We start from the raw sequence: 17067 nt of genomic DNA, 5'->3' as shown, positions 1-17067 counted from the left end.
TATTCCAGGCAGTCGTCCAAGTGGATAGAATGAGAATGCCTGGAATACTGAAGTTTGCTAATAAATTTGAAGAACCTTTGTGAAAACTCTGAAGAGGTAGAGCCAGGATAATGAAAATCTAGAGAACTGATAATGAAAATACTTTCTGCAACTTAAATACTTTGAAAAAAGCCAGACTGGGCATGAAGGTAAGCTAGCCCACCTTCTAAAGATATCCATGAAGATCCGCAGAGACTGAGAGCACAAAGTCTTCAACCAGTCAACCTTGTGAACTTGGGAATGTCCAGATGTTGAGGATAGATGATCTAAAATTGGTCTCCGTGTTCCCCACTATTCTTGCCCAGGATTGGGCTGAGGAATAAAATCGAAGCCCTTTCTGACCCGAGGGACTGGAAAAAATGGTCCTACTCTGAGTAACTGAGAAACTCTTACGTGAGCCCTTTCTTTCTTGAGAAACTTGCTTGCATCTGGCATGCCTTTGAAAGGGGCATGGGTGTGCTGAGAAAATCTGTACCCGTGATGCTTGATTGTATCTGTGCATCTTGATTGGTGATTAATTTTCCATGAAAGAGTGAAAAAATCCCTAATTCCCAAAGGCTGCCAGGCCAGGAGCAGGTCAAAGGCTCTGCTAGCTGGAGTCTTCACTTCTGCTACGAAAGGCAGGTTTGAAAAGAGAGCCCAGAAGTCTGAGCACCTGAGCTGTCTGAAGTCTGGCCAGGTGAACATGAGCCTCTAGGCCTAAGGTAGACCTACCCCTAGCCTGGGAACCCATAAGCCCCTACCCCTAGACTTATCGAGGAACTCAGGATATGTCCTTGTCTTTAGCACCTGCAAAAAACTAAACTTCGTCACCATAGACTTAGCTTTGTCCTCAGGCAGGCAGAAACTACTTCACAGGTCATCCAACACATCAGAATGTAAAAGGAGCATCCAACATCCTGGCTTCAGCATGCTCAATCAAGTCTGAACCTTCAGCATGCAAGCCAACTCAGACAGAACCCTGCATGCAATCTCAGGAGGCCAAAACAGCATTAAAACCACACTGCAAGAATGCTTACCCTCAAACCAGACACATGAACTAGAGTCAACACAATTTTACACTCAATACCTTCCCAGCAACAATGCCTGTAGATTTCAAAGAATTCTTAGACATGAATTCTGATATTTCAGCAAATAGAAATTTCAGCATCCAACCCTCCGCCATACTTTCTTACCTAGATATCCTTAAAAGTATCACCTTTATTAGCAGTTATAACATCAGCCCTTTTTACAGGAGCTTTAACCACAGAGCTTTAACACCTTTAGGTTGAGAGAGCCGGTGCCTGGGTTAAACAGGACTCTTAAGCTTAGGCCCATGGATAAACGGGCACTTATGATACCTATCAGGCTTAACAGGACTCTTCAGGAAGGAATCAGACTTTCCAGAAGCCACATTCAACATCAGGCCACCAACAGCTTGGGCAATGAATAAGTAAGGGCCTATGCTGCAGGGCAAAAACACCCTAGCCTGGCCTCTGGAATGTAGAGTAATCTATGCCTTCCCATGGAAAGAAAGAATTCCATAAGAGTCTCTGAAAATGGAGTAATCTCAAGGAAAGAAGCTAAAGGTGCCCCTCATGGAGCAGAAATCAGAATAAGTAGGAAACTCTTGCAAGTCTTCCACAGAAGACTCTGAAACCTGTCCACACTAGACCAAACTATCACTTGAACACTCCACAAAAGGCCTCTTATCCTGTGTGAACTATCACCATTATCAGGTGGTCCCTAATTCTTCTGCTGCCTTAAGCATATGTTTCTGCCGCACAAGGCCGAGAGGAAATGCTAGGGAAGCATATGTACAGAGCTGAACTTGGAGAGAAGCTGAAAGCTTTGGCAACAGAAGGAGGGCCTGGCACTTCCTGGGAAGGGGAAGAACCAGAACCTGAGAAGCCCCCTGGCAGCTAGCCTCCCTGAGGAGAAGCCTCCACCTGTCCTAGTAGTATCCTCCTGGAGACTGTATAGAGACTCCTGGCAAAACCTGCCTCCAGAGGCCAGCCACAAAACCTGGCCGTCCTCAGGGACTGCGCCCCCTCACCCTAGACCGGGTTGTTTGCACCTTGCGCTTCTTAAAATGTTTTGTCCTTGAAGCTCTCCGGCCCGGCATAGTACAGCGGCGACCAAACAGTAACATAGCACTAGCACAATCAAACTAACCTCTTAATGAAGCCTCTTGTTCGTCTAGGCGGCAGCAAACAACAACAAGAGCTGCAACCAACAAACAAGTGCTACACACCCTATGATAGATATACACTCGCGGTATCTGCTTCCCACAAGAAATACAGTTATTCACTTTTCTGTTTACGGTTTCTTCTGACATCAAGAAAAACCAAAAATGTGAAGCAGAGATTCATAATAAACTCTGTACTAGGTCAACTCTGTCGGTCCAGGAGAATCGTTCAGAAACGCCCCGTACGCCGAAATTGCTTCTGCATTGGACCATGCGGCAAAAAGACTGAGGAAATTGGTCGGTCGCATGCGTCATACCCTGACGTGCTGGCGAGTCAGCACGCGCCATGACCGGCCGATCCATTCCTCTACTCTCTTATACCCACCACTGGCGCGGCGACCTATACCCAATTGTCAGGACTGCAGCAAGGGAAGACGAAGAACATCATTGTTGGGTGGCTACTTGCAGTTTCTGGAGAGAAAGATCAGAGCAGATCAAGGTAGAGTCGTCTGCGTATTGGATGCAGGTAGAGCTGGGGATGAAAGTGTGAAGGTCATTTATAAAGACAGAGAAAAGAAGGGGACCAAGTATGGAGCCTTGGGGGACGCCTATGTTGTTAGGGAGTAGTTGAGATAAACTATTTTGCCACTGGACTGCTTGTTGCCGGCCAGAAAGGTAATCCTTGAACCAGTTTAGGCCTAACTTGTCCAGATGGAGGGTATGAAGAGTGTGGAGTAATAGTTGGTGGTTGACCATGTCAAAAGCTTTTGATAGATCAAGAAAGAGTGCAGAGGATATAAGTTTTTGTTACGGTTGCTATTTACTGAGTCGACAAAGGAGAGGAGGGCAGTGGTAGTACTATGGTGGGGGCGAAAACCATGCTGGGTACTAGACAGTAGATTATTGATGGTAAGGTAGTGTAGGAGTTGTTTGTGAATACACCGTTCCAGAATTTTAGCTATTGGAGATAGTATAGCAATCGGCCTGTAATTAGAAGTTTCAGTGGAAGGGCCTCCTTTATGTAATGGAATGATGTACGATATTTTCCAAATAGAGGGGATGGTGGCCTCAGTAATGGATCTGTTGATCAAGATTGATATGGGATAGGCAATGACATCAGAGGCTAGTTGGAGGTATTCTGCAGGGAGACGATCGGTCGCAAGGGAGGACGGTTTTAGTTTTTTTATTAGGGTACGAATATAGGAGGTGGATACTGTTTGAAGGTTAAAGGAGCAAGGGGGTGAGTCTTGAGGAATAGTTAAGGATGGAGAGGAAGTGGGTAGATGGTTGGCTAGGGACTGGATGGTCTCTGTAAAAAAAAATGTTAAAGGCATTGGCTATTTCTTCTGGTTTTTTACTTGTGAGTTTCTCCGGTATTGGGGTAGAAGATTTACCAGGATGAAGAAGGTTGTTAAATCCAGCCCAAAACTTTTTTGGGTTAGACTGATGTTTATCCTGAAGGTGGCAGTAATACTGTTTTTTATCTCTAGTAATGTCAGTTTTTGTGGAGGATTACTTCTGAAGTGAAGGAGTTAGTGTAGAAAATCCAACTCTGGTAATGTCACAGTGAGTCCCCAAATTAAGGAAAAACAACTGGAATAGAAACATCTGATCAGTTGTCTCAAGAAGATACTCTGGTGCCTTCAGTAGGAAACTAGTGCAAAAGTTCAGTTGGAGCATCTCAGCAAGGGAGGGAACAGGAAACGGTGGCAACTCTGACACAGTCAATGCTGTGGAGTGATAGGCCAGCGACTTCCTATATGAAAGAGCAACAGATGACATAGGATGCAGCTGAAGAGAATAGGTCACAGGAAGATGTTCTGGAACATTCTACAGAACAACCACAAGAAATTGAGAACAAAAAATGTGCCCTTAGTTTAGGAGAAAATGCTCTAAGGGAAGAGTTGCTTGATTTAATAGAAATGGACAGGCATATTAAGAGTGATGAAAGAAAGATTACAGAAATTCAACAACACCCAGAACGTTAGAAATCTGATAAAGAAAACAGTAATCAAGGCTGTTAATAGAAATCATGTGATATAACAGAAGTAAATAGGATATATTACTGTGCAGCTAAATCAATAACAGATAAAGTCATACCACAGAAATACAGGGAGATAAGGGAAAGGGAAGAAAGCAAATGCCATCATGGAAGTATTGAATAGAGAAACCTATAAAGCAATTAAGACACAAGAAGTGTCACTGTGAGAAGAGTATAGAAAAGGGAACAGATAAGCAAAAATACTTGGATAAATGTGATAAACGCAACGTGCAGTTTTAGAACAGACCAGGATCTATCGTACACTATTGCAAATAATAAACTAAAGCTATCTATGCATGTATTGAACTTTGCAGTTACTACGAAACTTTATGCCAAGCTTTAAAACTGTGCTTGCAGGTCATACCAAGCTCAGAAGCAACGCTTATTTGAAAGCTGTTTTGATAGTTGCTTCCTTCTCTGCTCATACAGGGCTACCTCCTCTACTGCCTAAGCTGTTCAGTGCATATCATATCTGAGGGGTGTCCACTAGGTGACGCTGCATAGTAAACACTAATAAGGACAGCACAAGTTTCTTCCCTCTTCCTTACCTTACCGCTCGTGGACAAAACGTAATTGGTACTGTGGTGGGTGCTATCTTTCCCCACATAATAAGGTACTTGGTATTATTTAGGACATGCGAAACAGCAACTGTGTTTAAAGTGTTGTCTCCCAGCTCTGCACTGGCTTGCTTGCTTAGAGATTATGTCACAGTCACTTATTGCTACGATGTATAGTATCTTACCTACCTAATCGTGGATATTTCTGCCTTATATTACTGGTGCAAGACTATTATGTTTTTGCCCTATATTTTTAGTCATTAAGATTTTTTTTCCCCTTTTAAATCAGTCTTCCTAAAGTCAGTCCAATGAGTGCTGGCTTTGTGAGTCAAGCCTAACTCTGAGTCTGCTGCAAATTATCAGTTAAGGCAGCTCAGTTCAATTGTACTCTGTGCTTGTTACTTGCAAACCTCTATCTGTAGGCACTACCTGGCTTGCTGTATTATTTGTTTACTGGCATGTTAACTGTACTGCCACTAGACTCTCCCCTCATCACAATACAGCCAAGTTAATATTTTATCCTGCTTTTTCTATCTTCTAGTTGCTACCTACTCTATTTACTCCTCTTACACCTCCACCTCCATTCAACCTCGCTTTCTACTTATCAGTTTTTCTCTTCTCTCATCATAACATACTTAAGCTAAAACTTCACCATGCTCTTTCTATTCTACTTGCCACTACCTACTCTATTTTTCTCTTCTTACACCTCCACCTCCATTCAACCTCACTTTCTACATACTTCATCCATTTTTCTTCTCACACCACCACCTCCACTCAATCCATACTTTCTACTTATATCTTTTCTGTTACCCTCCAGTCCCATCGCCCTGTGCTACCCCCCTTTATTCCTAGTTACTGCCATGTCAGCACTCACACTCCCAGACTACCTAGGTGCATAGCTACTAAGTTGAACCATTGTCTTAATTTTTTTTATAATCCTTTTAAATACATCTTTTTCTCCCTTTTTATTAGGAAGTACACTCCTCTCTGACCTAGTGGTTCATGCCAGCAAGTCCCAAGTTAAACTGCAACTCAAGGAAAAGTTATTACCTTTATCCCAGTGGAAGCTTGAGCCACCTAGCAAGGATCTACTGCCTTTAGCTACAGTTAATGTCTGTGACTAGAAATTAGTTTTGACTACCTCACTCATCCCTCTGTCTTTGTACAAGCGGCTCACTTCGTACGTCACCTCACACTTCTCTAATCCCCCTTTCCTTCTAGTTACCCCCTTGTTTCTCTATTCCCCCCCCCAAGATACTACTAATAAATCCCTGTAGTTATTCTTCAAAAGTGTCCTAATAACTGGGCTATCTCAATTTACCTAGTAACTTTTCTATCTGGTTTCTCTTCTCTCTACTTCCCCCACTTTTTTCCACTCACCCTGGTTGCTTCTTCTTGCCCTCCATCTGGACCCCTACTGCTGTACTCTCCCTCTAACTTCATTTGTCCATTAGTTCTCTCTATGTTAACATTTAATGTCAATGATAACTTAACCTTGCTGACTGTCTTTTTTTTCAACGTCAGATATAAGGCCAGGGACAGCCTGCTCCGTTCGCCCTTCGCTGTGCTTGGACTCACTCTGCTCCTAGCCCCCCCCATACAATAACATTTATCTTAGCCATACTTCCACCTACCCATTTGAACCATCCAATCACACTAATCTCTGTCAATTTAACCCTATCATACCATCATAACTCACCCTATCAAACCTATCCTCACATTACTACCAATTTAATCCAAATCTTACTCAACTCTCTAAACTACCTTTATTCTCTTACTAAATAGCCCAATCTCAACCTAAGTAATATACTGCACTTAACACTTCTCAGATCCCCCAGAATTAAACTCTTTAATCTCCTAACTACAAATCCCATCTCAACCATGCTTTTTGCCTCCAAGACTTTACTCCTCAGCCTCTCTCTAGCCTTTTTCCAACTACCTTAACTAACATCACCACAAAATTACATAAATTACAAACCTACGCCCATAATTGCAACACACACATCAGCCCATACCTCCTTCTCTGATGCATCTTCCAGCCTATAAAAGCAACAGATACAATCTTACAAACCAAAGTAAAAATCCCTCTCCTATAAGACAATTAAAAAACAAACTTTAATTTAAAATAGCCTATATCAGAGAAAAACAAAACCCAATAATCTCCAACACATTTATTTCAACCTAACCCTATGCGGAGACATTCATCTCAATGCTGGCCATCTCCTCCCCTCCCAACCCCCCTAACTCCTATAGATTGTTAAATTTCACTACCACTAACCTTCAAAGTATCAGGAACAAAATTCCTGATTTACATGCCCAGATTGCACTCAACAAACCAGATGTTACTGCCACTAGAGAGACATGGCTGAAGCCCTATATTAAAAAAATAAGAATTTTTACCCCGAGGCTATACCTGCTTAAGATCCGACCGACCATGCAAAAAAGGAGGAGGCTTTGCACTGATATACCCTAACATTCTTAATATGGTCTCATATACTAAACCAATTCCCAACTTTTCCACAGCAGAAATATTAATAGCCTACTTAAAAATGAATCAGTGCAAGTACCTCTACAATGTAGTGCTGTATATCCAACCAGGCAATAACATTCCTATACTAGAAGAAATCCTAGCCTGAACTAAAAATAACAAAAAATGAAAATCATTTTGGGGGATGTAAATATCAACTGGCTAGACATTTCACTCCACAACCATTTTTCCAGTATCAATTCGTATAACCATACCCAACTAATTAACAATATAACTTACACCCAACAAAAATTACAGTGGCTCTATCCTTGACTGGATCATGGTCTCTGACCCAAACAGAATATCCTCAGCAGAGACACTTCCCAAGAGTATTAATATTAATGATCACCTAGCTGCCTTTATAACATGTAAAAGTACCTCAACATTAAGTAATCACCAGTATAGGGACAGTAGAGACTTATCCCACTTCTGCCGAACCACACTTTACAGAGCATTAACTGGAACCTACTAAAAGTCCTTCACCTGATGATGCTGTAGAGTTCAACTCTACATTCCTCAGGACTCTTAACAATTTAGCTCCACTCCAGAAAAAGAGTGTGAAAAGCAACTATGCCAGCTGGCTTACTAGGCCCACTAAACTATTCATGAATACTTGGGATAAAGCTTGGAAGCACTGGCAAAAAAAAAAAAAAAAAAAAAATCCCTCTGACCTAATACAATATAAACAGCTTCACAACCAGGTGAAACGCCTAGTCACAAAAATAAAAAATATAACTACATTACTCTACAAAACACTCGTATATATAAAAACATAAATCTGGGACTCCATCAATTCCTTATTAAGCCCAGGTTCAAATAATCTCTGCCCAGACCCATATAAGACACCCATTGAAATAGCCTCACTAACTCATACTTCATAAATACTATAGCTAATCTCACCTCCAACATCCCACAATCCAACTTGGCTCCCTCAAATCCATCCTCACTAAATACATCTACCAACCTCTACCATAAAAAAAAAAAAAATTACTAATGGCAGAGGACCTGCATACCGAAAGGCATATTAAGTGGTAGGTCTATTGCATTGTGGATTATGTAAAAATAATTAAAGTGGCTGAGAAGCATTGGATACATAAGCCACAAAATATTATAGTGAACAATAAAGTTTATATCACACGGGATCACCCATTACCAACAGTTAAGAAAATAAATGTGAGAAAACCAGATAAAGTTAGTCCATGAAAAGAAGACAAAAGTAGCAATGATCATTGAAACTGCCACACCCAATGATTACAGTGTTTTACATACAGAGGGACACAAAGTCATAAAATACAAGGATTTGCAGGCAGAAATGAGAGCAATGAGGAAGATGGATAACGCAGACAAATCCAACAGCAGTAGGAGCAATGGGTCTCATAAAAAAATAATTTACAGTCCTATTTAGATATGCTACAAATACATGCAACTCCATATGAACTGCAGGAGAAGTCAGTTCTGAGACCTTTTGTCTAACATCAAAGATTGAAACAATACTAATTTCCTGAACTTTAATCAAACTTTGAGTTAGGAATGGAGTCTATTCCCATCATGACATTAGAGACCTAAAAGACTTGTAGAAATTAAAAACAGAGCAGCAGCATACTCATCCACATCAGCTACTTTTTATAGCACAGGGTCAAGTAGCACATAACAGGGTGCTGACAATGGAAATGACTGACTGCTTTTAATGGTTTATCCCAATCCACTTCCACCATACAAGTCAGCCAGGTTTGCACAAGTTAAGATGTCAACCTTGTCTCTACAAATGTTTCAGTCACACTGTCAAGGGGATCCCATTCTTTCAGCAGTAGCTCTGGTAAGACATAGAGAGATGTCTGCATTTTTTAAAATATGGTTTACCTTCATGTTGCTTCTCTCAAAAGCTCTGAAGGAGAGTTATTCAAATGCAAAGCAGAACACACAGCATAATGCTCAACATATGTGCCTTACGGCTTATATCAATGAAACATTCACATACCACATCACTGTATGTCCGAAGAACACTGAAGACTGCAGATGTGTTCTATATATACACACATCAGGGCTTACCCGCAGACATAAAAGCAATAACATTTAAGAGTAACACACAGTTGCCTGCAGTTTGTCACTGCTGCTGTACATCAAAACTCCAGTCAAGTTATAGAACTAATGCTTCACCCTCAGCTTGCTTCAGTCTAAGTTTCAGTGCATCTGTTGCTAACTGTAAGCAAATAACAGTCTAAATTAAAAAAAGAGGTACAATGAGAAGTAAAACAACCAAGCTAATCTTGAATTCTGCAGGCAACTGCCTGAGTGCAGTATATCTAGGATTGCAAATTCTGCCTTTAATTAGTGTTGCCACCTTTTCAAATGCCTAAAGTGAGACATTTTTGTAGAAATATGAAATTGGATAAGACAAACCATACCAAAGGCCAGTGCAAATGACAGAATTTCACCTTTTTGCCAAAATAAAAGCTTATTCTTCTAGCATTTGAGATGACTATGTTGTTTCATGTAAAATTTAGGTGTTTCGAATTTGTGCAACTATTGGGAAAAAAAAAGAGAAAGAAAAAAAAAGGAAATATTTTCTCTTAAAAATTTCAGGACATTTGACATTTTTTTAGTAGGGCAGAAATGTCCAAATAGGGACTGTCCTGCGCAAAAAGGGACAGGTGGTAACCCTACCTTTAATCAGTCTCATTCTCTAATGAGAATCTTCTGTGTTACACTGCACTTTATTTCAGAAGTGACATGCTTCACAAGTGACGCGGTCAGATTTCTGACAATTGCTTCATACTTTCTTATTTTACTGACCATGCATCTTTAACCACTACTGCTGCTGTCTGGATGAATGCAAATCTACTTTTGGCACTAAAACAATTATAAACAAATGAATACTTATTTTGCTGCTCAGACAAAATCTCCACACTTTCTGAAGAGGGACTTCTACAACCTACTCCTGGCTCCTTCATAAAACACTGCATTGCACATGAGCAGTAAGACAGCAAATAATGCTGTACTTATGTAGCGATTATTACATTGAGTTCTGAATCAATACTACCCCAAAATAAATTCACAGAAGTTAAAGCAATCAAGATTCCCTATTAAAACTCCACCGCTTTTGAGAGAACAAATTAGTGGGGCTGGCATAATAGCTAAGGTGTTTATCTCACAAACATACAATACAGGGTTTTATTTCCAGCTTTGATTACTGTCTGGATATTGGCTAAGCATTAACAGTCTGCAGACTGATTGCCCACTATTTATCTATAAACAAATCTTATATTTCTGAAAGACACTAACCTGTGAGTCTGCCACGAATCTTCTGTTAATAAAATTTGCAAAAGCAGGTCCAAGTATGGCCTAAGCTCATAGGTGTAGGAATATGCCACCTGAATATGTAAAAACAAAAGAAAACTTAAGTTTCTTTGAACTGTCTCACAACTTCTTTAAAACAATGCACGTACAGCATTATAATTTTTATACCTGCCACAGAAGTTCACTCAGTACGGTAGATGAAAACTGGGGGTTTTCCCAACAACAAAAGCGAAGCAATTTAATAGTCTCATCTGAATTGCTGCAGTCTTCAATGATCTTTTTCACATAACTTGTTCGGGAACACAGAATTTCTGCTACATTTTGCTGAAGTGGCATTATAGGCTGTGACAAACTGGGATCGCCATAGGGGTTTGGAAGTGGTGGGTTACCTGTATAAACACAAAAATGTAGATTAACAGACTTGCTCTCTCTAAAAGAGATCCCCCGATTATCCTTTCTACTGCAAAACTAGTATATATGCATTTTTATTCTCAACACTTGTATCTCAAAATGCCTGACACGTATATAGATGTGATTAAGTGAAATATATAAAAAAGAAATGTCTGTACAATATCCCTAGAGTTAGGCAAACAGACAACTGTGACAACTTACAGTGACAGGCAGATGTGCATTCAAATAATGTATGCCAACTTAAGCATGCATTTTCAATGAACAAAGACTGATGACAGCACCTCACTCAGCTCAACATTTTGAAATACCCCACAAGTAAGTGGGCACTGCACCAGAGATTTCAAAGGCATCTCTGTTAGCTTTAAAAAAAAAATCCATGTTACTTGCTTGGAGGGGGTGCCACTTGCACTAATCAGCATCAATTTTAAAGGATGTTTCCATCTTCAAATAATAATCCAGTCATCAATGCTGACTGAAGACATTCTGTGAAACTCCACTCATTCTGAGTTCTTTACTGCACTCCAACATGAGGTCTGATATGGAATTCAGGCAAAAGGCAAAAAATAGTCATGCAGTATCCACCCTAACTCTATGTCTTGAAGAAAGTTGTAACAATTAGGGCACCCTCCTTGCAGATCCTGCTTCCTAGACAGGGAAGCTCTAGGGCAAAACCTGACAGTGGTCTTCTACAGCCACATCATTCTTATTTTCAAAGACTACACTTTTATCAGTGACATCAGAGGACCTCTTCATAAAAGGATGGTTCAGATCCTTCTCTCCCTAAGCTGTTTCTTGCAAGCTATGGGACTAAACAGAAAGGAATAATTCTTCACTTCCTTGCTCTGGAAAACCTCAGAAGAGGCTAAAAAAACTCGCAACCACCACTCCAAAGTAAAAAAAAAAAAATGGATAAAGGTTGCAGACACAGACAAGATGATCTGGAGATGTAAGGGTAGCCACATTCTTTGATTTCCTGTCCTTGCCTATTTAAGTGGTACAGTTTGAAATATTTTCTGCTTAAAAACCTCAGCTTTGTCCGGCTAAGATCTAGCTGTATTCAACTGGACATATAAGAGAATTTAAGTACCTTTATCTGCACTTTTTTCAAATAATACAGTATTTAAATTGATTTAACTGTGTTGCAGGAATATTAGCTGAACTGGAAGTTTTGACTCTGCTCTTCAGTCAGTGCTTGCTTGAATTTTATTATTTGTTAGTAATTGCAGGTGTGGGGGTAGCCACATTCTTTGATTTCCTGTCCTTGCCTATTTAAGTGGTACAGTTTGAAATATTTTCTGCTTAAAAACCTCACATTTGGCCGGCTAAGATCTAGCTGTGTTCAACTGGACGTATAAGAGAATTTAAGTACCTTTATCTGCACTTTTTTCAAATAATACAGTATTTAAATTGATTTAACTGTGTTGCAGGAATATTAACTGAACTGGAAGTTTTGACTCTTCTCTTCAGTTAGTTCCACCCACCCTCCCTGGTTTTGTTTTGGTGTTAATCTTAGTGGCCTTGAAACTACCTGCACTTCTTGTAAATTTGAGTTTGGATACTCCTTCTGGGCCCATCTCATTTGCTCACTCAACTGAGTGCAGTGAGATCATATTCTGATTTCAGGCACTCCTACTGTGTACAAAGAGAGCATCTGGGAAACCGAAAAAAAAAAAAAAAAAAAAGCTTGTTTCCTGCCTTTTTCTGTTAAGTGGTATAGACTGTTTGTAGGCTTCTGAGCCCCCACGCCCTTCTGTGTTGGAGAGAAGCCTTCTAGCTTAGTTTTTTTTTTTCGTATAACTAGCCAGTTTTCTAGTTTCAGCACTCAAATCTGTTTCCTTGAACTCAGCACTTGTTCAGAACTCATTGTAAGCACTACATAAGCTGCAAATTACTACAGCACTCATCTTTCCACGCTTGTCTAGTGGAAAGCAGCTTTTAGTACTTAAGCACTTATCCAGGCATGTCCAAGGGTCAGCTCCTAGTGATTTCTCCTGTCTACCTGATGAATCTAGGCATCTTGGGGCAATGCAGCAATTGCCTCATGTATACAGACAACCCTCTCCTCCTACCACCCAACACTACAACCTGTGAGAGATGCACTTATATAGCCAAACTGGAAGTAAAGCTCTCTTCATCCAAGACTGGACTAGACAGTCAAGAGGAGAAGGTAAACACTTGCACCACACCACACTCATCACATAGTCCCTCAAAACCTACACCACCAAAACACACACATAGAAACACAAAACAAACACCTACATTCGCGGAGGCTCTCAATAAAAACCTGCCCAAGAATCAGGGACATCCAAAGCATAAACGCAAACAAACTCCACCCCTCAACACAACCCAAATGACACATAGCCCACAAACTCAGTGTGCCACTCCACTGCAGGCCATAAGGCATAACAACGTACCCAACACTCCAGTCATAGGTGACTCTATAGTCAGGCACACTGATGTTCCACTCACTAGACAAGGAGAAAGTTACTGTCAGCTGCCTGTCAGGTGCCAGGATCCGCCACATAATGCATGCACTCAGGTCACTCCATAATAAGTACAAATATGACACTGTCATTGTCCATGTTGATGTGAATGACCTGAGATGTACCTCCATGGACTACATGAAAAGAGACATGGAGGAGCTCTCTGATCTTGTATCCCAGGCAGGTATGACCCTAACCCTGAGTAGCATCCTGCCATCACCCAGAAGGATACCACAGTACAAGGACAAAATGATTGACTTCAACAATTGGCTAAGCTTCTGGTGTCATTCTAAGGGGATCCAGTATTTGTCTGCCTGGGATGACAACATGACTGACAATCCACAATGCTTTGCCAGAGATGGCCTGCACCTGTCGCCCTTAGGATTCCAGATACTGGTTAAGGCTCTTGCCACCCCTATAGTGCCTTTTTTAGGCAAGGTTCAAATGACAAATTCACCATTGTAACAGGTACAAGCAAGCAAAATCTGAGAGTAATGCTACTCAGTGCTAGAAGTCTAAACCTCAAAATGCACTCACTTGAGGAACTCCTTAAAATGGCGAACATTGACATCTATGCAGTGACAGAGACCTGGTTCAAAGCTCCAGAGAGCACCCCTGCATTACCAGGCTTCAATTCATACCACACCTTTCGGCCACCTAACCCAGAAAGAAGCACTAAAGGTGGAGGCGTGTCCATATTCATTAAGGATATCCACACCTCCAGGCTAGTTGCACAGCATAATGCATCCGAGATGATCCAAGTGCAACTAACTCTGGGCAAGACCGAAATCCAAATTGTAGCTTGCTACAGACTCCCCACCATGCCCCAGGTTTCACACTCCTCATTTCTTGATACACTGGAAAGTATTAGGGTACAACCCAACACCCTAATAATGGGAGAGTTCAACTACCCCACCATTAACTGGGAAAACTACTCATGTACCAACTATTTTGCTCAACATTTTCTGGAATTCATAAATTCCAACACCTTGGATCAACTTATTCACATCCTCACCAGGGGCAGCAATACCCTAGACCTGGTCATTAACAAGGTGGGTGACCAGTGTTCCACACCAGAGGTCAATTCCTCGTTGGTCAGATCCGACCACAAGCTAATCAGCCTAGACATCCACATCCCACCCCCAGCCCCAATTAGGCAAACCATTGTAAAACCTTCTCAAAAGCCAACTTCACACTTCTTAAGACAGAAGTGGCAAACTTCATGACACCCATGCAGACGGACAAAAGAGGTATGACTGCCGAATCATACACAAATGCACTTTATAAGCACTTAAGCGAGTGCATGGATCATGCTATCCCTAATAGAACAAAGATGTAATCCTCCAAAAAATGGAAGCCAATCTGGTGGTCCTCTGCCATAAACAAACTCTACAATAGAAGAAAGAAACTGTTGCAAAAAAAGAGTAAAATCCCATGAATGGAGAAACTCCCTGGTCAACCTCAGTAAGAAGCTGAGATCCCTCATAAAATCCTCCAAAGCTAGTTATGAAAACAAAATTGCCACCGACTCTAAAGACAACCACAAAGCATCCTATAGCTATGTCAAGAATCTAAATGGGAACACTCAGATCTGCTCTGAGTTACAGCATAATGGCACTAAATATACAGAACCAACTGACATTGCCAACATCCTAGCAGATAGGTTCAGTGCTAACTTTACCCCATCTCACCCCCTAGAGGGCCCATCTCTATACTGGAAGAATGCAACGTTCCTATAATCACGGCTGCACAGGTAAAAAACACACATTCCAAAGCCAAGAAAACAGCATCCATGGGACCTGACAATATCCCAGGCTGCGTTCTACACGAACTACAGAATGAACTGACACCCTACCTAAGTACCATGTTCAATCATAGCCTCACCTCAGGCTTTGTACCCACTGAATGGCGCACCGCGACAGTTATCCCACTCCACAAAGGGGGAGCCACGACGGACCCCAGGAACTACCGCCCCATTAGCCTGACGAGCCTGGTCTGCAAGGCCATGGAACGCATCATCGTGGAACTCAAAGACATTGGTAATCTCCAAACTCTGGACCCTACTCAGTTTGGATTTGTAAAAGGCAGATCATGTCTCCTAAACCTGACTGACTTCTTTGAAGCAGTCACCAAAGCCATACATGAGGATAAAATGGTTCACACAGCTTATCTAGATCGCGCCAAGGCTTTCGACACCATCCCCCACTCTGAAATTATAGATAAGCTGACTAAACTAGGTATAAATTCCTGTATCACAAGATGGGTGGCCAACTGGCTCACTGACAGAACCAACTCTGTGAAAGTAGCGTATTCCAAATCCGACATCAGACCAGTGACAAGTGGAGTAACACAGGGTTCAGTCCTGGGTCCTCTCCTGTTTGGCATCTACTTCTCTGAAGTGCAGGCTAACACAGAAGGTCTTTGGCTAGCAAAGTCTGCAGATGACTGCAAACTAGGAGTCATAATCGAAACTCCTAACGATGTGGACAAACTACAAAAGGGCCTCACTGAGACAGATACCTGGTGTCAAAGCCATGGCCTGAAGCTCAATGCCAAAAAGTGTATTGTCATCCCCTTTGGTAAAAACTCTGTACCCATGAACTACCACATAGCTTGTAGTCTACTTAATGATGAAAATGTGATGAGACCTTGGGACGCAGGTGGACAGTAGTCTCTCCTTTGAAAATCACATCGCCACAGTGGTCAGGAAATCCTTCTACGTGGTTCATCTCATCACAAAAGGATTCTCATCCAGAAAAAAAAGAGGTCATTGTTCCCCTCTACTCATCACTCATTAGACCCATTGTAGAGTACAACGCCCCTTTTGGTATGTACATCACAAGACATCTACAACAACTGGAAAGACCACAGAAATACCTCACAAAGAGGATTACTGGCCTCAAACAGATGACCTATGCAGACCGTCTCAAAAAACTACAGCTTTACTCCATCGCATATCGCCTACTCAGGGGCGATCTCTGCCTAACATACAAAACTATGTCAAACCCAGAGCTGTTGGACATGCTCCACTTAACGAAATCCCAAACCCTCCGAGCTACACGCTCTAGGGACCTTAACCTTATCACCACAATAAACAGAACACGCTGGAGGGATCTGTCCCAGAGACTTCCCATACTCTGGAACAGACTACCTATCTATGTCAAACAGAGCTCCTCAATAGCACTCTTCAAGAAAAATCTTGATGATTGGATGGGAAATGGGAAATTCACCTCGGGGATCACTTCTGTGGCTCTGCTCGACAGGAGCACAGGAAAATAATTTTCTTGGGTGGCGAAAGCCAGCGTATATTTTTTGGCTAGGCTTGTATGGGCCCTAGGGCCGATAGCCTGGTACCTACCTATGAACCTATGTAAAACAGCAATTCTAAACAGGATGCATAGAGGGGAAAGGAGGGAAAAAAAGCAGGAAACTGCAGGGAATAACTTTTACCTGGACCTCCAACAGTGAATTTTCCAAGACAGCTGGGGACTCCTGAATAGTCTACAGGAACGGGTGATTGAGAGAATCTACAGAAGCTTTTACGA

At 41.5% G+C, this 17067-nt stretch overlaps 1 protein-coding gene across 1 annotated transcript in view; it reads right to left on the bottom strand.

Annotated features, from left to right (window-relative positions):
• The window catches only part of USP9X (ubiquitin specific peptidase 9 X-linked), a 5037693-nt gene that overhangs the window by 251096 nt on the left and 4769530 nt on the right, over window positions 1-17067 (bottom strand). The window contains exons 43-44 of the mRNA XM_044071835.1: window positions 10797-11017; window positions 10614-10702 (exon numbers count right to left, since the gene is read on the bottom strand). Of these exons, the coding sequence (XP_043927770.1) occupies window positions 10614-10702; window positions 10797-11017 (310 nt within the window). The remainder of the gene's footprint in view (window positions 1-10613; window positions 10703-10796; window positions 11018-17067) is intronic.

Source organism: Protopterus annectens, chromosome 5.part0, assembly GCF_019279795.1.
Source record: "Protopterus annectens isolate FY-2018-M chromosome 5.part0, PAN1.0, whole genome shotgun sequence".
Lineage (NCBI taxonomy): Eukaryota > Metazoa > Chordata > Ceratodontiformes > Protopteridae > Protopterus > Protopterus annectens.
The sequence above is the reverse complement of the archived record's forward strand: the minus strand, read 5'-3'. Positions and strand labels throughout refer to the sequence as shown.